Below are 27,326 nucleotides of genomic sequence, written 5' to 3'. Positions count from 1 at the left end.
AACATGTCACCTAATTATATTTGCCACAGATTCATCATCTGTCATTCCTAGCAATAATAAGAGCTTACAGAGCTTATGTTTATCGAGCATTTGTCATGCATCTTACATATAAATGTGTTCTATATGCTTTAAATATAAAAAACCCTATAATCCAATGATAACAATAAAGAAACTAAGCCAGGAAGAATTTAAACAATTTGAACTATGTGACTGGTCTCCAAAATCTGTGATCTTGACTTTGCTGTGTGTTGATTCTCAGATGAAATAATGTAGGTAATCAACAAACATTTCAATGACTGTTGGTGACAGTCAGATTACATAATGCAAGTATAAAGCTTATCCTAGTATCTAACACAGAGTAAACCCTAAACCTATTGTTTTAAGCCTGGGCATGGCTGGGAGTGCTGGATAAACAAAGATTTTTCTTTTTCTTTCTTTTTTTTTTTGTTTTAGTAGGAAAAAAAAATCAAACAACAGGCACAGCAGAGAAATACCCCCAGGAGGTTGTGTTCAGTGAAGATAAGATGATCTTTATATTTCTTTGAGTTAGAACCAGGAATGGGTATTCAAGGATGAGTAAACTCTGCTTTTCTCCATTACTAAGTTGAGGAGTATTCACCTATCCATGTCTGGCTAACTAAAGGTCATGTGGCAAGGGACATCTTACTCTTTTAAAAATCTGTTAAATGGATGATTAAACAGTAATGATTATGCAAATTATGAAAATACGTATCAGTAATATTCCCTTATTCTTTCCATCCCTACCACCTAGATTCCATAGTTAACCTTTACTCTCCTCCTCCAGTGCATTTCATACAAATCTTTATTAGCTAATGGAGAGAGTTCATCACAAGCTCTTTTTGACTATCTGCACTTCAAGTGATCTCAGATTGTAGAATTTCACTTTCTGGGCCTTCAACCCAATGCTTTCTTCATTTACACCTAAGGCTTCTGAGCTCTCTCCATTGACACCAAAATTTCAACAAGCAACAGCCATTTCAGCCTAAATATCGCCTTGCTACCGATATTTTTCTTTTTTGCAAAGAAATGTTATAGCTAATATTCTTATTTAGCATGGATTTACTTGTACGTACAGGCAGAATTTGCTTCTATGGGTATTTAAGATTTACCTTTGGTTTTGAAAGAGGAGGAAAATGTGTATCTATTTGGCAAATTTTCTCTGCTATTAAACCAAGAATTTCTTATTCTAATCATACTTCTGGAGATATTTATTCTTTTTACTTTCTAAATCTTTAGTTTTGATGACCTACATTGGAATTATTAGCATATGGGACATACCTGTGGTGGAGAAGTAAAAAAAAAAAGGTGAGATTACGTGGAACCTTGCAAGTTACATAAAAAATCGGGGACTCCCCTTGTTCCCATGCTCAAAAGGGTTTATTCGTTTACTTGTTTGCCCTCTTTTTGGCAGAAATTTAATTCTTTATAGAAATAAAAATAAAAGCTGATATGGAGAATGAAGCATATGTGAGATAATACCAAGGAGATGAAATTGTAAATAAGATAATGCACAATGTGAGAAGAGAATGTAGTCAATGATGAAATCCTGAGAACCCCCTAACATAAAGGACACATTAAGGAACATGAGAAACGAAGGAACTAAGATTAATTAAAGGTAGTAGGAAAAACAAAAAACAAAAACAAAAAACCTCTTTGTGGCGAAATAAAGCAAATAAATGAAAATAACATAAATGCAGTGTTTCCCATGCCCCCTCAATTTTATCAGCATTACTTAATTTATCATTGTAACTAACTCTAGCTGAGGAGCCTTTGGATTTAGAGAGGAATGTGGTGCCTTCCTATCAGCTTTCCTTTTATTCATTGCTAGTGACCAAAGATTCGGGATTATTTGAAATAATGTTACTGTTATGAGATCATGGTAACTATACTGTTTTTCAATCAGAAAGTGTTATTTCTGTTCTCTGCTCAACTCCTGGTGTGTGTGTGATTTTGGTCAAATTTCCTCATGTCTCTTTAGGTTTTTTCATTATATGCTCAGATATGCCGAACGACAAATTTCAACAAATTTAGTTAAGTGATTAATTGGCTTTTATTCATGATTCATGAATTGATCAGCATATCATTGAGAAATAGAGAGGTGCTGTGCTAGAAATGGCAGAACTGTTTGTTTTTATAAGGTAGCTTGACCAGGAACAAGGAAACAGCATAATATAAAAAGTGGATTGATTAACATCAGATTCGTTCAGTTATTCTTCTTGTAAGAATTAAAGCACAGAGAACTTCCTTATCAAGCTGGCTAAAAATGGCCTGTTCGTACATTCGACTATTACCTTATCCCTCCTGAGTTCTCAGAAGGTCAGTTAAGGAACTTAGATTCGGTTTAGTGATGTGGAACATTAACAATAATGACTCCATTTTAGTTTGGTCTGTTGAGGCTTAATGCAGGAGCTCAGTCCACATTAATGGCCTCCTATAAATTTTATTCAACAGATTTTTTTTTTTATCATTTGATGTCTCAAATTTCTGTGGCTTTATAGGATTTGATTTCCCATTATTGGTATTCATTTGAGGTTTCCTTAAAAAGGAAACAGGCCAGTCACCTAATACAAATTGGTCTTTGAGACCTCTAAACCTTTCAAATTTTTGAGGATCAGAAATCTACAAGCATGTTTTTGGTTTAAAGACGGAGCTTAAGTTCATTGTTTTCTTGCTTGAGAAAATTAGAAATAAGATACTTTGTGAAAGATGGGCAGAAAATCCACAGAAAACTGAATGAGGACGGAAATGTGATTGTGATGAGGAAATGGGATCAATGGGAATTGTTTCCTTCCTTCCAATCTTGGAGAAAGATTATTTATTCATTCATGCGCTTGTTTATTCCCAGCCACTTGGAATTCATCCCTCCCCTCACCTGCAGTCCATTTCCAAAGTTATTTGGGAAACACCCACTACTAACACTGCATTACCCCATTTCTATTAAGAAAACAAATCACACTAATGGAAAAGAAATGTGATGCAAGGCTCAGAAAATGATGATCGAGAAAAAGTCTTGTGACTTTTGTAGTTTTGTGCTTGGAAGATTGACACAGTTTCCAGAAAGCTAGAGTGGGTCATGGAAGCTTCTCATATCAAGTGAAGGAGGCAATGCCTCAGCAAATGTTCAGAGTACAAAGACATCATTCCTCACTTAATCTGTAGTAACAACCTTCTTCAAGCACCAGGTAAGAACAGATTGTAGAGGCTGTTATTTCCTCCTTACATGCTATCCTTAAAAACTTCTCTGTAATTTTGCATAGATCAAAAAATCATATCTATTTCTACAAATTGGTTGGCTAGACTGTGACTAACTAATTTATTTGTATTTTTCTTTCTCAATATTACTTATTCACCAGTATGCTTATGTTTTTACACACAAATCTCCTGAGAATCTTATGTTGCTGCCTTTTATGTTCATTTAGAATTTAAGAACCAGGTAGTATGTCTAAACTACTTTAAGGATCTTATAAATATATCATATGTATTTTTTTCCAATTCTATGGAAAAGATTTCAACTGGGGGTAATTTTTCCCTCCAGGGAATATTTATTGATGTTTGGAAACAGTTTTGGTTGTCACAAATGATAGTTAGTACCGATATCTAAGGGTAGAGACAGGGATTTGGCTCAAATCCTACACAGCATAGCCAGCATCACCCCCCCACAACCCCCAACAAAGAATTATGAGTCCCAAATGTAAACAGTTCTTAACTATGAATCAGAGAATCTCAACGTAAATTAATGATAATAATAACACCTAAATAAGCCAGTTACTGTAGAGAACAGGCAATCAGTAGCAATCCTATCTAAATTGCAGGCTGAGAATGACAAAAAATACTTTTGGTCTAAGCTTCATATGGGACTCCCTGAAATAACTCTAGATGACCAATTTAAATTTATACATATTTAAGGTAATTTGTGAGGATTGCCACCATGATTTGAGATGTTCTGCCTTTCAGTCTGCAAATATATTTTTAGTACTATGAATAATGATTCTGAATTCATTCTTGGATTATTTCATTGCTTATTTATTAATCATTCATGCTAGGTACTAAGAACAGATTGTTTTACTCTGGCTGGTCTTTTTCAGGTTTACCAGAGAGACGGGTTAGCCTAATATCTCTCCTCTGGTCCCCGGTATTCCTGAATAAAATCTGACTACCATTTTCCACAACATTTGACTTTCAGGTGGCTTGCTTTGTTAGGGTGCAGGAAACCTGACTTGGTTTTGGTAACAAGACTTTGGCGAGCCTCAACCAGGAGCTGAATGTCCTGGAGTAACAGATTTTGGCAAGCCAAGCCAGGATTTTTGTTTGGGGGAAGCAGCCAGACTTGTTCCTGGTAACAAATTTTGGTGAGCCAAGCCAGGAGCTGAGTGCTCCCGGTGGCCTAGCCCCGCAATGAATAGAGCAGTTGGCAGCAGGAGCAAGCTAGGGCTAACCTGTTCATGCCGTGGGAGTGAGGCTGGGTCCACCCGTGGGTGCCAGCTGCCTGTGGTAGGGAAACCCCATGGATGGGATTTTTTGAGGCTTCTTCTGATTTTGCGGCAGTGGTTTAAACCACCAATTCCCTGCCTTTTGTTTGGTGAAGGAAGGCAGCTCTAGTAAGGGATTGACAGGCTCTGAGCTGCTAAGTCTCACTAGGAGTTCTACACTATTTTTGTTGTTGTTGTTAAAGGTAACATTTTGGATGTGAGAAATGACTCGAGGATACCGAAGCCAGCATTTTGTTTGTTTATTTGGGAAAGCTCTGTCTGTTTGGTTTTGAATAACTAACTACGTTTGTACCATTTGATCATTAAAAATCCAATGACTAAAAAGAATTTTTTTTTTTGGTGAGTTTCTCTTGGCAAGTTTGAGAAACAAACTATGATCTTGACAGCTATAATTGGCTAAGTCTCTGGAGAAAATTTGTCTATCTGTGCACACAGTTCTGCAAGAGTTAAGACAGAAACTTACTGTTTAAGAGAAACCTATTAAAAGAATCAAGGCCACTTGGATACTTTGTTTTTCTTATACAATTCACCCACTCCTAGCTATATGTAAATACTTGAGAATTTAACCCTAAAGTCATTTGAAACTGAAACTGAAGAAAAAAATTAGAAGAGTAAAAAAACCAGAAACTGAAGAAAAAAAAAAAAAGATTAGAAAGCTATTTTTTTTTTTTAAATCAGACTGCTGTGACAAATGTCTTCAGAATTATCAGCGTACATTTTTGCCTGGGTTTACTGGTCAAAGAGGATTATATTCATCTCTTTTAGAGGTTTTTAAAATTTAAGTTATAAACCCAGCCTAAAACAGAATGATTTTTGATTATGCACTTTTTAGATAAATGAGGCTAATTTAATATTGTTGCTAGAAAGGAACAAGTAAGTAGGAGAAGAGAGATGTGAAGAAAGCTATGTGTAAGAAAGCTTCTTGTGTAGTGAACTTTTGTCCTAAAGGAAAATGATGGGTTATTTAGGAAAGAGGACTTATAGGACAGAACTGAAAGTCTAAAAGCATGTGGTGCAAATGTCTGAGTACATCTTAGTAATGGTTTGTGAAGGGGAAATTTATGAAATAATTTTGTGTGATTAAGTTGGCTATAATTAGAAGAGAATTATTTTGATATTACAAGACACTAATACAGAACTAAATTTCCCCTATCTTTGAACAAGGTTTTCTTGAAGAATTGATCTGTTCTTAGTAAAATTGCAAGATATTTTGATTTTTCTCTAAAGGCATCTTCAATTAGATTCATGGAAAGAACTGTAACAAGTACTCTTAAACACAGCTTTCAAATATCTTTAAGAACAAGAAGAAAAGTTTTTCAGATCTCTAATAAGAAATGTGATCAGTATATAAAACTGCTAATCAAGATCAAGCAAAGCAAAAATTAATTATATACAGTTAAATAACTAATGAACATAATGTTTAGCATTTCTCATTGTTGGTTCTTTACTTAAATGTTTTGTTTTCCAGATTTAAGGAAATTTTGTCACTTAAGCTATGTATAACTTACAGCAATTTGGTAAATTATACTTATATGAACAAAGATAGAAACATCTGCCTTTTCTCCCTATTTAATTTCTCCAAAATTTGGAAAGTGATTGTGAGTGTCCTTGCGATTTTTATGGCAATATTTGCATAAGTTCAATAAGATTTTGCTTTGTCTTTGTAATAGGATACAATTGGAAAACATCAGTTGTAGAATAGCATGTCTCTTTTAAGTTCCTGACCCCACTTTCTGTTGCCTTGATTTGGCCTAACTGCTGTTTCATCTTTCCCCCCAATGTGGGACATGACTACCTGGGAATAAGCTTTCCCAGGACCAAGGGATCAGTCTACCTGGGTATGAGCCTCCCCAGCACTGAGGGATCAACACAAAGAAAAGTAAGACTTTTTCAGTCATGCAATTGATCATCAATGGTTTCATGAGAAATGTTTTGATCAAAAAGAGGGAAATGATGTTTTATCTACACAAGCAGTTCTTTAAAAGTACTCATAGTCTTGAAGGTGGTGGGGGCATAATTTTGATGAGACATCCTGTTTCTAAACAAAGGATTCATGTAACTTGTTAAAAATCATTGATGTACCAATTAATGTATAGCCTGGTAATTCTGGGTAAGGTACCTGTTACCAATCAATTAATAAGACAATAAACAAATGTCCTTCATCCCTCCACCACTCCAGTCCAGTACCAAGAACTGTGCCCTCCATCATGTCAAATAGTTCCATTCCAAATTAACCCTTTCTTCAACCTGACTCAACTAGAAGCAGTAAGGTGAGTTGTTTCTGTTCCACAGAAATGGAAGGAACTATTGATAGTGTGGAAGATGTTGGAATGAGCAGGACTGAAGTCATGTTGGGACCCCAAATCCTATGGGCTCTAAAAGATTTTAAAAGGTCACTGTTTGTTTGTTTGTTTGTTTGTTTTTTATTAGCATGCATTTCTCTGAGTTCCTTTTTTTCCCAAGGTTATTTGTTATTTTCAACCTTGGTTAGGGGACAACATGACATTATTTATGTGAATGTAAAGTTGCTTTCCAGTCAGCCTGGGGTTGTAAACTTGCCACCAGTCACATATTACCCACACCCTGAGAAACCAAGGAAGACATCAATAAAGCTATGCTGACTCCACCTTGAGGCAAATCAAAATCCCAAGATAACAGCAAGGATGGGAACAGAAACCAGATGGAGGCTTGGCAAGACCTGCACTTGGCTCCTTGTATGGAACCCCCACAGCTCATATCCATCTCCCTTCTGTTTTTCATTTCCCACATTCCATTCCTTCAATCTCATCTTTGAAAACCCATCAGTAAATTTGAGTCTTTGAAATGGTTTTAGTCTGGCCAAGGTCCTTCAGGTTTACTGGAGAAATGGGTTAGCCTAACATCTCTGCTCAAGTCACTGGTCTTCCATAAATGCTGACTTCCATTTTCACCAACACTTGACTTTGGGAGTGTTTGGTTTTTTGCGGGGGCAGGAAGCTGGACCTGGGTTCAGTAACAAAATTTTGGTGAGCCTAAGCCAGGAGCTAAATGACCTGGGGTAACAGATTTTGGCAAAGCAAGCCAGGGTTTTTATTTGGGCCAGGTGGTTGGCCTTGGTCTTGCTAACATATTCAGGGAGCAAGGCATTGAATGCATACTACAGTAATTTTAGTTACAATTTGGGTTAATGCTATGAAGAAAAAAAATCCAGGGAGTTAAGGAAATATATAATGAAGTATAAACTTAGGGTAGACTAAGAAAGTGGCATCTGAAGACACTTGAATGGTAACTAGGGTGTGGTGGGTAGGAAGTTCAAGCAACTGAGAAATGCCATTGAATTAGGAGGGAGCAAGAAACAAAAGTGGAGTGAGGTAAGAGTGGCCAGAGCATTCAGAGTTTCATGGGCCTCAAAAAGTCTTTTAATCTTAAGGACAGTTTGTTAACTGTTTACTATTTTTTTCTAATTATTTTGGTATATATATTTTTTATTTCTACAAGATAATCATCCTTTACAGATATAAATATATCAACAGTTTTATTTTCTACTTTTCAATCCTATAATTTTCTTTTCTTCTTTCCTCTCCTACCATTCCTCCCCCACCATTTCAATAAATTGTAAAAGGTAAGACTTCCAGTACAGTACCCAGTGGAAGCAGTAATAGTTAATGCCATTGTTCTTATATCTGCTTCTACACATCTAATAATTTCCCATGTACAATGGCATTGGATGTTTTTCTTCTAAGCATATACTTTCTCAGATTAAAAAAAAACTTTTATTCATAGTTTACTAAATGTTCTTATTGTGACATTATGTTGCATTGCTTTAGACTGGCTTTAAAATCTAGAAAATGATCAATGTATATTTGAGATTAATGTATTTCATAACATTGAATTTTGTGTCTGCTTATCATCTTAATCTTGTTAACTAGGTAGTTCAATTACCTGATGTCCTTGCTGAATTTTTTATGTTCTTGCATTACCCATAATTGAGATATATATTCATTATCTAAAACAATGGTAGATTTGTCAATGTATCTCCATTTTTGTTTCAATTTTTTGCTTTTAATTTTGAGGATATTTGTCAGGCTAGAATGCTTAGAATTGATATACCTTATTGAACTGAACATTTTTATTCTGTAATGTCCCTCTAAAACAAACTAAACTTTTTTATTTAATGGTTTGCCTGGGAGAAAACCAGAAATATTAATTTTGTTTCACTTAGAATTTTCTGTTCTCTTATTTTCAAACTTCCCTTATCATAATAATTTAGTGTGTCTTCTAAACAATAGATTGTCATTTCTTCTTTTTGAAGAAATGAAAAAATACATTTTTAACTGGTAAGTTTAATCCATTTTATTCATTTTAGTTATTGACATATTTGGAATCATTTTGCCACTTTAATTTTTAAGGTTACTTTCTTCTATATAATTTGTGGTTTTTTAAAAAGATAACTGTATCATTCCCCCAACCAAGATAAGCACAATTTTATGTCTATTCCCTTTTCACCAAAACCCATTATACTCTTATTGTCAAAAATATAAATTTTAATTCATATGTATATATGCACATTCATTTTTTGCTTTGATCTTTGGTTATCTTTTTTCTCTGCAATAAGCTTTATCAAGGCATTCAATCATTCTTGCTTTCCATATTTTCTGCATCCTCTGAATTTATTTGTTCAATAGCACAATAAGTGCTATTGAAATATGTCATTTTGTGGCAACCTTTGAACCTAGTATACTTGAGAAAAATATTAATTATGCCCTCAGTTTGAATGATAAGTATGCCATACTGAAGTGTTTAAATTCCATTTTGAAATAAGGAGATCTATTGAGAAGAAAAGATTTTCCAAGATTCGTACATGAAATATATTTGCATGGCTGGCTTCATGATATTAGCTTTATTGACAGGACTGTATCTTCTGGGTAAAAGAAGCAGCAGGACTACCCAAGTGTAGCACTGAGAAGCAAGTGCGCCATAATGAAGAGTTTAAAATAAATAGGAGCTTCATTTGAATGTTCAGTTATGACAACAGATCAGCTGGTGGCATTACAGACAGTCTGCAGGCAGGAAGAGGCAGTGACTAAGAGATTAAAACAATTTCCATAGAAAGGAGGCTTTGTTGTTGGTGTGGAGCATAAATAACAGGAGACTAAAGTAAAAACACTGTAAAGAAAATGTCCAGCCAATTATTTCAGTTATCCCTAACCTATCCCTCAACAAATTATTTTCTAATGTAGACCCATTATCTCTAAGCCAGAAAGCCATACTTAACTGAACCAATAAATGAATATTATTCTCATAAAAAAATTATTTCACTTTGAAAGTACATCTCAATGTTAAATACACATATACTTAAAAAAAAATTTTACTGTATTTTGTCAATAGACAATGTGGTTGATTATTGTGGCCCATTACCAAAACCTCCCTCCCTCCTTCCTCTCCCCCCTCCCTCCCAACAATCTCCTTTCTGTTTACACATATACTTTAAATTTTACAATTTCAACTTTGGGAGATTTTGCCTATAGAAACATTCACTAAAACACCTAAGAAGAAAGATGAATATTACTTCATTATTTTCAATTACAAATAGGAAAAAAAATAGAATATATTTAGTGATAATGTAATAGTTTTATTAAATGTGATACAGAATATTTAGCCATTTATAAAAGTGAAGACGTTCCACATATATTGACACAGAAAGGTGCTCATAATGTCTTTGCATTTTTTAGAAAGATTTTCAAATTAAAGTAATATATGCATATGATAAGAAAACTTTAACTACAGAAGAATACAAAGTTAAATATAATAATAGACTGATATAATTTAAGCTCAACATGGTGCTTTACAAAGCGTTAATTTTCAATGAGAAATATTAAGATGGACCATATAATGAAACATCCCAGTGATGCAAGGATGGTTCAAAATATATAAGTCAATAAATGTGATACATTGCATCAACAAAATCAAGAACAAAAACTATATAATCATCTAAACAGATGCAGAAAAAGCATTTGACAAAATTCAACATCACTTTATGATAAAGACTCTCAGCAAATTAGGAATAGAAGGAAAGTATCTCAGCACAATAAAAGCATTTATGACAAAACCCACCACCAATATCATTCTGAATGGGAAAAAGCTGAAAGCTTCTCCCTTAAAAACAGGAGCAAGACAAGGATGTCTACTCTCACCACTCCTATTTATTATAGTATTGGAAATAATTGCCAGAGGAATAAGTCAAGAGAAATAAAGTGCATCCAGGCTGGAAAAGACAGTCAAACTGTCCCTATTTGCAAATGGCATGATCCTATCTACACAAAACACCTCAAGACACTACAAAAAACAAAACAAAAACAAATAAACAAACAAACAACTCTTAGAGCTCATAAGCAATTTTAGTAAAGTTGCAGGAAACAAAATTAACTTGCAATAATCAGTAGCGTTCTTATACTCCAATAACAAATTACAATAAGAAGAAATGAAGAAAGCAAGCCTATTTACAATGGTCACCGAAAAAAAAAAAAGAAAAAGAAAAGAAATATCTAGGAATCAATTTAACCAAGGAGGAAAAAGATCTGTAGAACAAGAACTGCAAATCACTGCTGAAAGACATTAAAGAGGACACAAAAAGATGGAAAGACATTCCATGCTCTTATATTGGAAGAATTAGCATTGTGAAAATGTTCCTACTACCCAAAGCAATCTATAGAGTCATGTGCAATCCCCATCAAAATGCCAATGACATTCTTCGCAGAAATGGAAAAAATAATCCTAACATTTATATGGAATGGCAAAAAAACCCAAATAGCCAAAGCAATCTTGAGCAATAAATAAATAAAACCAGAGATATAACAATACTTGACTTCAAATTATATTACAGAGCTACTGCAACCAAAGCAATATGGTACTGGCATGAAAATAGACACTCAGACCAGTGGAACAGAATAGAGAACCCAGAAATCAACCCACCTACTTAAAGCCAACTAATCTTTGACAAAGGCAAGAACATACACTGGGGAGAAGACTGCCTCTTTGATAAATGGTGTTGGGAAAACTGGACATCCATATGTGGAGAATCAAACTAGACCCATACTGATGGAGTTGGGATGTGTTGTCCCCTCCAAAACTTATGTGGAAAGTTGATCCCCAATGTGGCAGTGTTGGATACTGATTGAGTCATGGGGGCCAATCCCTCATGAATGGATTAATGCTCTACCTGGTGGTGGTGGGCTTGAGTGATTTCTCACTCTATTAGTTCCTAAGAGAGATGATTGTTTAAAAAGACCCTGGCACCTCCTCTCTCTCTCTCGCTTCCTCTAGCCATGTGATCTTCCTGTACCAGCTGGCTGACTGCTGCTTTCTGCCATGAGCAGAAGCAGCCTGAGGCCCATGTCAGATGCAGCTGTCCCAGAATCCTAAGCTAAATAAATCTCTTTTCCTTATAAGTCACTCAGTCTCAGGTGTTTCTGTTATAGCAACACAAATGGACTAATACACATACCTCTTGCCATACACCAAAATAAACTCAAAATGAATTGAAGACTTAAATATAAGATCTGAAACTATAAAATTCCTAAAAGAAAACATAGTGGAAACACTTCAGGAAGTAGGACTGGGCTAAGGTTTTATGAATAAAACCCTGAAAGCACAGGCAACAACAACAAAATAAACCAATGGGATTATATCAAACTAAAAATCTTCTACACAGCAAAAGAAACAAAAGAGTGAGAAAACAATGTACAGAATGGGAGAAAATATTTACAAACTATGGATCTGACAAAGGATTAATATCCAGAGTATATAAGCAACTAAAACAACTTAACAGTAAAATAGCAAGTAACCCTATTTAAAAATGGGCAAAGGAGCTAAATAGGCATTTCTCAAAGGAATATACATAAATGACCAACAGACACATGAAAAAATAACATCACTAAGCATCAGGGAAATGCAAATCAAAACCACATTGAGATATCATCTCAACCCAGTTAGAGTGGTTATTATCAAAAAGACAGAGAATAACAAGTGGTGGCCAAGATGCAGAGAAAGGTGAAACTGCTACACTGTTGATGCAACTGTAAATTAGTACAGCCATTATGGAAAACAGTATGGAGTTTCCTCAACCAACTATCGATAGAACTGACGTATGATCCAGCAACCCCACTGCTGGGTATATACTCAAAGGAATGAAAATCATCATGTCCATGGAATATCTGCACCCCCATGTTTATCGCAGCTCTATACAATATCCAAGAGTTGGAACCAGTCTAAATGTCCATTGACGGATGACTGGATGAGGAAAACGTAGTATATATACACACAATGGAATACTACTATGCCATAAAAAATAGTGAAATTCTGCCATTCGCAGCAAAATGTTTGAATTTAGAGAAAATTATGTTGAGCCAAATAAGCTAGGTACATAAAGAGAAATACCATATGTCCTCACTCATAAGTGAGAAATTAAAAGTAAAAATAAAAATAAAAACAAAAAAAGAAAGGAAGAAAGATACAACCACCATAATAATTTGCTGAACTTTCAAAAGGAGATAACTGAACTAAGGCCACCAGAGGTGGGAAATTGGGAGAGGGGTTAGTGAGAAGTTAGTAAAGGGTCACAAAAAATGATTACTACATTGTGTCCTGATCTGCACATCACATATTGCACACAGGTATGGATTTTCAATACTTTACCCCATAGATATGTACAATCAATTATGATTCAATAAAAAAAATGAAAAAAATCAGAAATTCAAAATGGAGTTCTTACATAAAATGTGTGCTAAGGTTCTGATTCCATTCCTCTAGCATGCTGACAAGAAAATAAATAAGTGACTAACAGTGGCTCTGTTAAGCATGGGAAAGTCAGTTCAGTGACGGTGGTCACTGAAAACTGGTGCTTCTTTTGTGCATGCGCTTGAGATTGAAATTTTGGGGGTAGCATATATCAAGGATGAAGTCATCCTCATGAAATGTGTGCTCTGGTACATAAAATTGTCAAATACCAGATTGCCTTAGCAGAATGCAGCTTCAGAAAATGTGTTCTTACATCAAAGACCCAGAAAGAGATCAAATATAAACTCAGAAACATCCTTATTCAAATTTCATTGTAACTTTGGAACTCTTTTCAATAGCAAGAAAATATGCACTATTCAAAAAAAGAAAAATATTCTCCAACTCTATCCATGTTAAAGGCTGGATAGTATTCCTTGTGTGTATAAACCACATTTTCTTTATCCATTTATCCATTGATGGGCACTGTGGTCTCTTCCATAACTTGGCTCTTTCAAATAGAGCCACAAAATGAACGCATCCATTAAAAATACTGATTTCAAATTCCTTTGGTAAATACACAGAAGTGAGATTGCCAGATCATATAGTAATTCTCAGTTAGACAGAAAGAGTAAGTTTTTTGGGGGTTGTTTTGAGATCTATTGCATAGCCTGGCAAACATAGTTAACAATAGTTAATAATATACTGTAATAATAATGTACTTCCAAATTGTTAAGAGAGCACACTTTAAATGTTCTTACTATAGAAAATAAGTATTTGAATTGATAAATATGTTAATTAGCTTGATTTAATTATTATTCATTGTGTTAATAACTCATAACATCATTTTGTACCCTATGATTATATATAATTATGAATTGTCAATTTACAATAAAATGTTCTTAAAATCTTATTATTTTGAATTTTTTTTTGTATTTTTGTTTATTAGGCTATAAATCTCTTACACTGCAGGTAGCAATGCATAAAAGGAGTTCACATTGCTTTAAATAATTTAAAATATCAGTTGCTATCTTTTTTATTATTACTGTTAGAGGCAAAATTCTCATAGCCTCGCTCCCTTGTGTTTGAGGTGTTGCATGTAATAATTAAAGGCACAGAAAATATATGGAGGAAAGGAAGAGGTGGCCACTCTTGATATTGGTTATCATTGTATTAGTTTTTTAGGGCTTCTGTAACAGATTACCACAAACTTGGTAGCTTAATCCAAGTCATTCTTTGACAGAACCGGAGGATAGATGTCTGAAATCAAAGTGTCAGCTAAGTCACACTTTCTCACAAGTCTCCAGGGGGATAAACACTTTTTCCTAGTCTCTTCCAACTTCTGATGACTCCTGGTGTTGCTTAACTTGTGGCAACATAACTCCAATATCTGTCTCCTTCTTTAAATGACTTTTTTTCCTGTGTCTCACTCTCAAATATTCCTCTTCTTTTTTTTACAAAGGCATCAGTCGCTGGATTTATGACCTACCCTTAACTCACATAATCTCATCTCTAGAGCCTCAACTTATTACATTTGCAAAGACCAAATTTTCAAATAAGGTCACATTGGGAGGTACCAGGCATTGGGACTTGGACATACCTTATTGGGGACACAATTCAAGCTACTAGATCATTTAACAAATAAAAGAAAGTTTTTCTAAAATCCAGAAAATTCAGTCTTTGCTTACAAAGTTTTTCTTCTGCCCTGTATGTATATCACACATACCAGGGAGAGAAATTTTTGAAGCAAAGTTTCAAATTTCAAGTTGTCCCATAAACTTCTTTAGGTTTCTTTTCTAGATCTAGAATGACCAGGTCCATAATATGTAAGAATTTTACATAGGCAAATTAGTAAGAATTTTAATGCATGTTTGCAAAAATCCTCCAATAACATCATATAAAACACATCAGTAGTATGGAAGAGTACACATTTCATAATCAGCAATATTTTATATCATCATCTCTTAATATTGACCAATTTAAAATTTTATAATTGTAGTTCACTTATTGCTTTCTCGAGGAAACAAATAGCTTTTCATTAATATCATGGATGTTCATAATCTTCAGTAATAGTAAATATGTTAAAATTTAAATAATCAGAATTTTGTATTATAAACATATACATGCAACATTTATTGACTTTCTTAAATCATTTTTGTTGATTATTAAATGCCATATAAAATTGTAACTAATGACACCTAAATAGCTATTAATGTGACTTATATGAGAGATATGTATCTGTATCTGTTAATATATTCTTACAAAAATAGCTTTTTCCCCCCCAGGAGTTTTATTCTTATTACCAAAAAATCGTAAGATATAGAGAGATGATAAATTTTTTAAAAAGAGAGTCAAGAAGTTATTACATTGAAATGAACAAAAAGGAGTTTAGCCATTGTGATATTTTTCTGTACATGTTTTTGTCTGTGTCTATGCATATTTATAATTTTAAAATATTTCCAAAATTAACTAATATTTACAGTTTTGTAAAACTATCTATTTAAAATTCTCATTAATTTAGGCGTTTCAAAGTAATATCCTATTGTTCAAAATATTCAGTTAATTACTTGTTGGTAACTCATTTAGACATAACTTTTTTTTTTTTTTTTTTTTTTAAAGATGACCGGTAAGAGGATCTTAACCCTAGACTTGGTGTTGTCAGCACCACGCTCTCCCAAGTGAGCCACAGGCTGGCCCTAGATATAAAAATGTTAAACAAAGGAAGCCTATTTCTAAAATAACTTATGAAGCCTGATACTGCTAAACATTCTTTATTCAAATAAGTCATTATTTAAGTCCAGGTATCTTTTTGACCAATTTGAATTTGATCAAATTGATTTCAACAAAATTATGTGCTTTTTGTTGGAACCAGCCCAAATGTCCATCATCAGATGAGTGGATACGGAAAATGTGGTACATCTACACAATGGAATACTACTCAGCTATAAAAACGAATGAAATACTGCCATTTGCAACCACATGGATGGACCTCGAGAGAATTATATTAAGTGAAACAAGTCAGGCACAGAAAGAGAAATACCACATGTTCTCACTGATTAGTGGGAGCTAAAAATTAATATATAAATTCACACACACACACACACACACACACACACACACACACACACAAAACCGGGGCGGGGAGGAAGAAGATATAACAACCACAATTACTTGAAGTTGTTACGACAAGCAAACAGAAAGGACATTGTTGGGGGGGGGGAGGGAGAAGGGAGGGAAGTTTTGGTGATGGGGAGCAATAATCAGCCAAAATGTATATCGACAAAATAAAATTAAAAAAAAAAAATTATGTGCTTTTTTTTTTTTTTTTTTTTTCCTCCTACTCACTGCCTATTTCGTCTCCCTAAATTTAAAATTAAATCAGCCAGGAGTACCAGATATTTGAGCCCTACTCTTTCACTCTTTTTCTCAAACCACCCACAATAATCACTGACATGTTAATCTTTGATTCTAAAGACTGTAGACATTGATCAGGAACGAAGGGATTTAAATTGCCATGATGAAATGCAGATGATATAAAATCCTAGATCACAGTGAAGAAGGAGCAGAAATTATGAAAGAAGGGAAGGATGTGTATTCAAATGTCATATTAAAATATTGTCAGATGTTGAGGCTGGAATGAGAGTACGGGGAAGGATCCCAGAAACTCAGACATGAATTTGTCCTGTGGGTGTATAAAAACCAGTGCCCAGAAAAACCAGCACTAGGGATGGGCGTTTGAAGTGGGTTATTCATGGAAATTAGTAAGAGAGTTAATCCAATCAATGGTGAAGGTATATCCTTCCGCTCTTCAGGTATTGACTGGATACTCCAAAAACCTAAACAGGGTGAGCCTTTAGGTAGCCTAATATAAAAGAGTTCTAAATGCAAGGTTTGTTCTCTTCAGAGGCCCTTGAATTTGGTTGAACTGTGGAAACCTGAGAAAGTTACAGCTGCCGTCCAGACAGCCCAGAGTATGTAGAACTCCTGTCAATTGGGTAGATTTTCTTGCAAGCACTGATCAGAACAATTATACATCGTTCAGGCGAGTACAGAATTCTGAGAAGAAGAATTCATGTGTCTTTCCCTTAATTTTTTTTAACCAAACTGTCAGAAGCCTAGTTAATAAAAATCATGTAATTGTTTTCAGTTTACTCTTGAGCTATAGAATTTTGGTCTCTATCATTGTTTTGAAATTAATGATTTTTTTCCCCTTTATTTTACGTTCCTCGTATATACAAATTGTGAAATTCTGGAGGGGAAGGCCTAGCTATCTGTGGTTTTATTTTTGGCATGGGGCCTAAAATTAATTGTAAAATATTGTAGAATGTGAAAGGTGCTCTCATTTAGAACTTCAGGCTTCATTCTTGGTCTTTAAAGTGCCCAGTAACAATCCAGAAATTATTGATAGATGTGGAAAGGTGGCATTGCGGACCACACTTATGTACCAGAATTGAGAGGATTTTCTGCTGAACGATTCCTACACTGGTCTAGAAGTAGTAATCCTGATAACCTACTGTCATTTATTTTAAAAACACAATATATTAGACTTCCAAATGTGGATGACCTTTGAAAAGTACGTCTGACATGATTGTGGAGTATGTTGATCTGTTCTCAACAATGGTTACCCTTTACATTAAGGTTATTTAAATGCAAGAGTATTGAAAAAAAGGTTGTGTTCTAACCAAGATTGATGCAATACTAATCAATTATTTTGTACCAGGGTAGATGTGGTGAGGTTTTTAAATAAAATAAAATAAAGTATTGAAAGTGACTAGTTTGGGGCTGACCGGTTAGTTCAGTTGATTAGAGAGTGGTGTTGATAACACGAGGGCCCAGATTTCAATCCCTGTACTGCTCTGTCACCGTAATAAAATAATAATAATAGTAATAAAAAGTAACTCATTTTGCTCACTAATTTTGGTGAATGGTTTTTGGTTTTTTTTAAATTTTGGGGGTGTCTAATTTTAGACTGTCTGTGTATAGTCATTTTTCTCACATTCTGCCCACAGGTAATAAGAAGAGTATGTCTATGTATAAGTGCAGAAGACAAAATGCATGAAACACAGAGAACGGTTTCCTCCTGTCATCTCACACAGCACCTGCATATTTCTCCACAATGGTGATTTTTGGTTGATATTTTATTTGTTGGTGTATGTGAGCTTCTGATGAGAGAGAGATTGTTTTCTTCATCTTCACATGCCTGACAAAACAGTCCCAATTATACTGTATATAATTCTAAATAATATACTTGTTCTGATATTTCTTAATACAGAAAAGTGTTTATTGACTTTAAAAGGAGTGAGGAATTTAGTTATTTAACTCCTTAAACTCTCTCTCACACACACACATACACACACACACACACACACACACACACACACACACACACACACACACACACACACACTGTTTTCCTTTCTCTTATTTTCCCAAAACACTTACATCATGAGTTTTGGTTTAATTATTCTATCAATTATTGTTTCTCTGTAAAATGAAATCACAGCTAAGCCATAAGATGTACTGTTATTATATTTCTTTTTTATTAATTTTTCCAATTTTCGCTAAACCTGCCACCTCATCCTCAAACTCTCTGTACTAAAAATCTCTTCTCAGGATTTACATGCCCACCAGCTGATCCCTCCTGTTCATCTAGAGGTTGTTTTTTCCCTTTCAGGTTTGTGAGTGGAAACAGCTTCCCCCTATTTTTAGACTTGAGAGCCTTACCTTGATGGTTCTCCTAACCTTGGTGACAGCATTATTAGTAGTCCCTTCATTACATTATCTTGAACCACCTGAGTCTGTTTTCTGATTTTTTCTAACTCATAATTTTACAATCTCCTGTTGTTAATCAAATTTCTCACTTTTGTATTTCTAATATTATTTTGAAGTTTTTATTTTTGTTATGGTATTTTTAATTTACAAAATCTATTTTGCTCTCTGAATGTTCTTTTAAACAGTCTTCTGTTATTATTATTATTATTTTTAAACTATTCTACAACTTTGGAAAGTTATATAAATTCTTAGATTTTCTATTTTCATCATCTCTGTAATAGAATAATAGTAGTAAACCCACTTCATGGAGTTGTGAGGAGAAAAATGAGATAGTAATTGTAAAACACTTGTGTATTATTTACATAGGGCTGCAATAATGAATTATCACAAATTGAGTAGCCTACAAGAGTAATTTATTCTTTCACAGTTCTGAAGGCCGGAAGTTGAAAAGCAAGGGTTAGCAGGGTTGGTTCCCTCTGGAGGCTCCGAGGGAAACTCCAGCCAGTGCCTCTCTCCTGCTTCAGGTGGCTGCTGCCAACCTGTGCCTTTCATTGTCTTGTGGCGGCATAACTCCACTGTGCCTCTGTTTCCACATGGTCTTCTCTGTGCCTTTGTCTCAAACCTTCCTCTTCTTTCTCTTATAAGAACACGAGGTATTGGATATAGGTCCCATTAAATCAAGAATGATTTCATCTGGAAATCATCAAGTTAATTACATCTGCAAAAACCCTATTTCTAAAAGGTCACATTCTCAAGTATCAGGGTTGGGACTTAGACATACACTTTAGGGAGACACTAGTCAACTGAGGAAAATTTGGAAAAATGCCTGGCTCGTAAAAGAGCCACATAACAAAAACATAACTCTATTTTCATTTCCATTGCTCTATACACATCATCATAACTTTTAGAATTGGAAAAATAGCAATTCTTCTTTTTTAGATTCATATTTCAAATATTATGCATCTGTTTTCCAATGTCAATTTATATAATTTACCTTTTTTTTGAGTTAGAATACATCTTATATTTATTTATTTATTTATTATTTTTGGTAATCCTCGCTTAAAAATACTGCTGTTGGAGGTTTATGACAATTTCTTTTATCTAAATTATTTGAAAGTAAGTTGTGACCATAAATACAATGTATGGAATTATTTATTCATTCCTTTTTCTACTTTTTTATATGAATGCTACTTTTACTTATTACTGTCTTTCTGTTCTGTTAGTTTGTTTTTACTTTTAGTTTTCTGACATTGATGAAATAGGACTTTTTCTGATATTTGAAATTAATAAGTCAATAATTTTTAGTTTACTTTCATTTTGATCCTCCACTCTTGATTTATTTCAATTTTTTTTGCAAGACTTAATTATTTTTATTTATGTCTTCATTCATTAAGAAGAATTTTCCAAAAACATTTTTTACATTATGGGCTATGACTTATCCCCTATTCTATCTCAGATACGAACTTTAATTATTCTTTTAATCTTTTAGAATGTTTTTTTAAGTAATAAAAAATTACTAATTCCTGGGATGGTGGTTATAGCTTCCCAACCTTGCAGGAGAGAACAACACTGAAGGAAATCACTGAGAGATCACACACGGTCCCAACATCCCCTGCCACTACAGAAGGAGGAAAGTCATTCCCCTGAAAAAGAGTTGCTCTCCAGTCTTCCTTAATCCAAGAGGAGTTGGGAGGAGGAGTACACAGGGGACCATCACATGATAATGGGGCCGTGGTGGGTGTATGCTGGACCCTTAGCTGGCTCTTCAAACAGTGGAGAAGAAACAGATCCACATCTTGTCTGGGGGTGGAGTTCTGGTTGCCAGGCTCATTTCTTACCCTTGATGAGGCTGTCACCTCCCCAGGTGAAACTTTCATCCTGTGAGTTCAGCATGACCTTGTCAGCAGTGAGATAGGTGTGATTCTGTGATGTGGCGATCGTCTTGGAGATGTTCTGGGCTGTCTGGATCTTAAGAAGATTGATGTAGCCAGTGTTCTTGCTCAGTGCTTCTCCAAGCATTTTGGCGGCCTCAGCCTCTCCCTCGGCCTGCACGATCTTCTGCTGCTGTTCTTGCTTTGCTTTTTCTACAAAGAACTGGGCCCACCGGGCCTCCTGCTGGGCCACGTGTTTGGCTTCTACAACAGCTGTGTACTCTCGGCTAAAGCCTAGCTCGGTGATGGCTACATCATCCAGGATAAGGCTGAAGTCCTTGGCCCTCTCGGTCAGCTCCCATAGGATCAACAGGGATACCTGGGCACGTTGGGTGATCAGCTGTGAGGCATTGAACTTGGCCACCACACTCTTGAGCATTTCATTGACAATGGACAGCAACGCTCGCTCCTGGTAGTCTAGCCCTGAGCGCTGGTACATGCTGGGAGGCTCCTGGACATTGAGCCCAGACAGCATTTGCAGAGAGATGTTCACCATCTGCAGGTCTTTGGAGCCTGTAGGGGAGGAGATTTTCCTGGGTCTGGCCCGAATGTCCTAGATAATGGGGTACTAGAACCAGGAAATCCTAAAGTGAAGGCCCTCGGCCAGGATGGTGTCCTGCTGCAAGCACCAATCCCATTAAAGATGGCTCTGTGCCCGCCTTTCGTGGTGAACACGGATTCGCGGTCACTACAGACCGCGGCGCCTGCCCATGCCCCGGGACCCGGTGGGCAGCCGTCCCTATAAGTCCTTCACGGTCTGGGACATGTCTGATCCTGAGGCGGCCGCACAGCGCCAGAGGACAGGAGCAGGGTGTCGGCCCGCCTCTGCACCACTCCAGGTTATGGATCTCACATTTCACACGAGGGTGCGGCCAGTGGTGCTCGCGGGAGCTCTTTTAGAATATTTTAATCTATTATTTTCAGACACATGTATTAGTTATGTGATATTATTGTAATTAGGATCTTCAATCTTCCAGTAAATTTTTAGACGGCGTTCAAAACCTTTTAGACTCACTGAGAATTAAAAATAGTTCTCAAATCATCTTCTCTGATATTAAGAAGCTCATTCTCAGAAATTCCCCTTTCTTTTGAAGTCTGAAGTTTTCTTTGCCATCTCGTGCATTCTTTTTCTGAAGGTGCATGTTATATTTCTCTTGCTCCTGTGTCATTCACAAAATATATGGTATTATCTAATGTTTTATGCACTGTATTTGTATGCAAATTGGCATATGTGAGCCTTAGCTTAGAATAGGATATTCTGAAAAGACTATTAAAAGGGTCATGAGAATTTGGGAAGTGATCTGAGAAACATGCACAGAGATGTTACACTAGAAGAAAAATTTGATTAGAAAATAATAGCCGACAGATTTGTCCCATGTTCAAGTTCTTGTAAGTGCCAAGCATATGGGAGGGATTTTCTAGAGGAGGTAAAACTTCTCCTAAGACTTAAATGTGAGGAAGAATTAACCAGGTAGAATTGGAAACCTTTTATAATACTCATTAATTTTTTTCTAGAAAGGAGAAGCAGTATGGTTCACCAGAAAGCATTCATTCCAAAAAACTTTATCAATCAGTCATTTACTACAGATTTATGTGCCACCCATAAAGAGACCACAGGTGATGCATATGGTGAGGAGATCATTAACTTGTCTCATTCTAGTTCCAGCTCCTCATTTGCAACTTTAGTTGTGGGTATCTGGTCTGCAATTAGCAAGTGGCCATTATCAGGGCACTACGAAGTGAATATTCTTTCCCTTTTAGTCATTCTGTTTTCATTTTAATGTTTTGCTCTCAATCTCCAGGGCTTTACTGTTATCTGAAGTTTCTTGACTGAGTGGCCTGGTGTTTGACTTCTTCAGTTCGCTTGAAGATAGGCTCTGGTGAAATTTGGCAAAAGGCAGACTGGAGTAGGGGGTTTTGGTGCATATTTTCAACATTTCAAATGTAGCATATGAAAGGAAAATATAAATTTCTATTTAGAAGTAGGCGATTCTTCATTTACTGTATATTGTTAATGGTAAATTAATGATAGAATGAGTATATTACAAGTGGGGTGTAATTTTTCTCATTCATACCATAAACAGTGAGTAACGTTTTTTTCTCTTTCTCCTCAGAAACATAGAATCACACATACTGCAGAAATTCCAGAAATAAATCATCTGCCGAATCTTGAGAGTGAAGTTTGAGCTCCTGCTGAGATATCTGAAGGACTAGGATTTAATAAGCAACCCGAAGACCGAGAAATGGTACTGCACAGAGGACAAGACTGCTGGTCCAATGAAGACATCCTGAGGCTACTGGAATCCATGGAGAATAATCTCCTGTCCAATAACAGTCATTTGTTTAAAACAACCCTATCACATCAAGACTGGGAAAAAGTAGCTTTTAAAGATTTTTCTGGAGAAATGTGTAAGCTCAAGTGGTTAGAGTTTTCTGTTAACTTGAAGTTCCATGCTTTGAAAGAATTAGTCCTGGAAGCTAAGGAGCACATTAAAAATACCTACAAAAGCAAAAACTGCAAGAAACATCCAGACTTCCCAAAGAAGCCCCTAACTGCATATAACCGCTTTGTCAAGGAGAACTGGCCTCAGTACTCTCAAAGGAACCCTGAGCCGACCAACCGGGAGCTGAACAAGTTGCTGTCTGAGAAGTACAAGGCGCTTCCAAAGCAGATAAAGCAGAAATATGAGGATTTCCAAAAGGGGAAGCAAGAGTTTGAGGAAAAACTGGCTCAGTTCGGAAAAGACCACCCTGATCTAGTTGAGGACTCCAAGAAATCCGGTGTCCCCAAGAGGAGCCATATCAAAACCCAACAGAAGTTTCAGAGAAATGTGAAAGAAGTGAGGTCTCCTCCAGAAACTGATGAATTTTCCAAGAAGATGAAATTCCATGGAGAGCCCAGGAAGCCCCCTATGAATGGATACCACAAGTTTCACCAAGATTCATGGTCGAGTAGGGAGCTGCAACATTTGACCCTGAGAGAGCAGATGGTGGAGATTGGCAGACACTGGCAGCACATCCCACGGGGCCTGAAGGAACATTACAGCAGCCAGGCTGAGGAGCTGCAGAAACAGTACAAGGTGGACCTGGATCTCTGGCTCAAGAGTCTGTCTCCCGAGGAATATGCTGCGTACAAAGAGGCAACCTATACTAAGTGTAAGAACAGGCCCACGACAGGAGGCCCAAACCCCAAGTTTAGACGAACAGATCTGCAGTCCTTACCAGCAAAGAGTCTTCAGGAAGGACTTGGAAAGGAGCAGGGACTGGAGGTTCAAGGGACAGAATCAACAGAGAATTTTCAAGTCAATTATCATCCCTCATGGGGATCAGAAGAGAATGAGAAGGAAGACGGGGATGAGGACGATGGCAGTGGAGATGAAGATGAAGAGGATGAATCTGAGGGCAGTGGTTCCAGCTCATCTTCCTCAGGGGACTCCTCAGATTCAGACTCCACCTGAGCTTTGTTCATACACTAAGGGTTGAACAGGGAACTTTCCAGCAAAAGTTCAGGGCATCCGTGTCAAGGGGAGAGAACTCTTCTGCTCCTTTTTACTTCCTTGCTTCATTCCTTCCCTCTTCTCTTCCTCAGTATAACATAGGACAAGGTGGGAAGAAGGCAACTTGGAGCAATACTCTCTATATCGGGTCCATAAACCTGGGAGGTGAGAACCTACGTGGAGAATGAATATAACTATGAGTCAGTTGCCCCCCGCCCCATCCCTCCAATACCACCCCTGGAGGAACTTTATGCAGTTAAGGCTCTCAGAATAAACAAAGAGATGCTTGGGCTGTGGGGGACACCCTGGATTAGACTGAATATTCCTGAAGTGAGAAATTTTAGTTTGCTCATTTTTATCCTGCCAGAGGTGGTAGGGGTCACCCATGAGTCTGTGACCCGTCCCTTCTTTGTGGACTGTCCCTCAGGGCTCTGCACTAAATCCAGAGTGGGGAGTATTTGATTAGAGGTAAGGTAGGTGCCTTAAGAAAATTGTCATACACCTGGTATCTCTCTCTCCACTTCTTGAAGTCAGTAGTCGGCCATTCCCACACCTGGAAGTGGGCAGAGTCATAGAAGCAGCAATACTTTTATATGTATGTTTTAGTGCTCAATGAGACAGTTCTTACTAATCAAAAAAATGTAAAGTAAAAAAACCCAAAAAACCTTACATATAACGTTTAAGTGAGGTTCTGCATAGGAGCAATGCATCATGGCTTTAGGCACTGGTTCTAAGTGAAGTTTGCATTTATTCTGGGCAGAAGCTCCAAATCCTTCCTGCTTCTACAGATGTAAATAAATGTCATCTTTAGCATTCAGGATAAACAGAGAGATACATAGAAATGTACAGATGTAGATAGATAGTACAATATTCTGTTACAGTATCTGGTCTGTCTGAATTCATGCACCAGTATCATTGATTTAGTTATTTTGGTTTTCCTGTATGTTTGAAAATCTACTGAAGGCTACTGCATTCTCATGAGACTTTTCTGTCTGAAAATGCCTAGCTATTGTTATATTTTTTTCTCAAGAATATTAGCATTACATGAGTAGTTGTATCCTTTTGATATGAACACCATTAAGGATTGAGTGTTTATTTTGCTCCTACATATTTTATTGAGCTATGATTTATAGGAGTTTTCCTAGGTAAACAATAAGTTTTGGAAAATAATAGCAATATTCACAATTTTTATACCTCTATTTCTTTCTCTTTCTAAATGTGTCAAATGGAATATCCAGAACTATGTTAGCTAATAACAGTGATATGTTCGTGTCTTGCTTCTGACTTTGAAGCTGATGCTTATAGGATTTGTAACCATGGAAATGAGGCTGACATATGCATTTGAAAAAAATTACAGCATATTAAGAAGATGCCTATTTATTTATATTATTAATTGGCTTTAAGAGTCATATTTGTATATTATTTTTTATCAAATCCCTGTTACCATATATCAATGTAATTTTTCCTTTGTATGTTAGTTAGGGTTCTCCAGAGAAACAGAAAGAACACAGAGGAAGAGAGAGAGAGATTTATTATGAACAATTGGCTCACAAAGTTATGGGATTGAGAAGTTCCATAATCTGGTGTCTGCCACCTGGATACCTGAGAAACTTATTAGTGTAATTTGGTATGAGTCTGAAGGCCTGAGAACTAGCGGACTGATAGTATAAATCTCAGTCCAAGGGCAGGAGAAAATAAGATGAAATGTTCCAGCTGAAGCAGTGAGGCAGGAAAGAAAGAGGCAAACTCTTATCCTCTGCATTTTGTTCTGTATAGGCCCTCAAAAGGTTGTATGATTTACAACTCTGTTGGGGAGGACAATCTACTGAGTCCACCAATTCAAACTAACACATGAAATTAACCATCACACTTAGTTATGTTAATAGAAAGAATAACTGAGCTAAAGAATTACCTAATACTGAGCCCTTGTCACTTTTCAGAAATAAACGTACGTGGCTATGCTGTATTGAAAATATGACTAAAGTTTATGCAATTCCTTCAACCATTCTTATGTCAGATATGTTATACTTGTGCAGCGCTTCTGAATATATTTAGAAAATTTGTTACCCCTAAGTTTTCACATTGCGTAGTCTAGGTTTGCATTGTTCATTTTCCTCCAGACTAATAAGACTTTAGAGGTACAGGAAACAGAACACTATATATTTAAAGTCCAAGGAATTCTCTCACTTTCTTCCCTAGAAAATTGAAAGAAAACGTAGATGGGGGAAAGCAACTAAAGGGGGAAATCAGTCACATTACTGTTCTAGACACACAGAATAAATTGGGTTAATATTTACTCTCTTTAACGTTGCAGAAAATTGGAGAAAAATTGAATGGTAAATATAGAAGGGGTTAACTACATTCTGTAATGTGCATGGTATCATGAAAGACCAGAGCAAGGGTGGGTATTCCTTCTTAACTTGATGCTTGAGCTGAATATTCGAGGAGCTAATATGTCGAAGAGCAGAAATGAGATTTTCAGGTTAATTACTTTACGTATTTTTCACACTCATTAACTAGCTCTCACTCATCAGACTTTCCCTTTTTTTCCCTTGTATCATAAATTCCTGGTTTTCCAACATGGCCTTCTCAGTTTCCTTTGCTGCTTTCTCTTTCATGAGGATCTGCTTATTCTCATCTTAGTCTATGCTCCTTTCCAGCATGAACTCATTATGTTCCGTGCTTTTATCTATCAATCTTATTAGAGATAATAAGTCCCAAATTGATATAAAGTCCAAACATATCCTCAAAAGTTTGGGTCGCAAAGTGATATCTCATTGACATTTTCATCACAATTTTGCTCTGGAACAACAGTCTAGAAATGTCAGAAATTCAGTATTCATCTTACTTCCAAACATCTTACT

At 36.0% G+C, this 27,326-nt stretch overlaps 1 protein-coding gene and 1 pseudogene across 1 annotated transcript; one reads left to right on the top strand and one right to left on the bottom strand.

Annotated features, from left to right (window-relative positions):
* Positions 1-20,798: 20,798 nt before the first annotated feature.
* On the bottom strand, positions 20,799-21,731 carry LOC134374798 (prohibitin-2-like; annotated as a pseudogene).
* Positions 21,732-23,208: 1,477 nt separating this feature from the next.
* Positions 23,209-24,423, top strand: LOC134376229 (upstream-binding factor 1-like protein 1). The gene has a single exon (XM_063094853.1). It carries the CDS (start codon positions 23,209-23,211, stop codon positions 24,421-24,423), a length of 1,215 nt encoding a protein of 404 aa, XP_062950923.1.
* The last annotated feature ends 2,903 nt before the right edge of the window (positions 24,424-27,326 follow it).

This window comes from Cynocephalus volans, chromosome 4 (genome assembly GCF_027409185.1).
Source record: "Cynocephalus volans isolate mCynVol1 chromosome 4, mCynVol1.pri, whole genome shotgun sequence".
Classification (NCBI taxonomy): Eukaryota; Metazoa; Chordata; class Mammalia; order Dermoptera; family Cynocephalidae; genus Cynocephalus; species Cynocephalus volans.
The sequence above is the reverse complement of the archived record's forward strand: the minus strand, read 5'-3'. Positions and strand labels throughout refer to the sequence as shown.

Excerpts from the sequence above, each read along its gene's own strand:
- LOC134376229 (XM_063094853.1), top strand. The coding sequence starts at position 23,209 with ATGGTACTGCACAGAGGACAAGACTGCTGGTCCAATGAAGACATCCTG.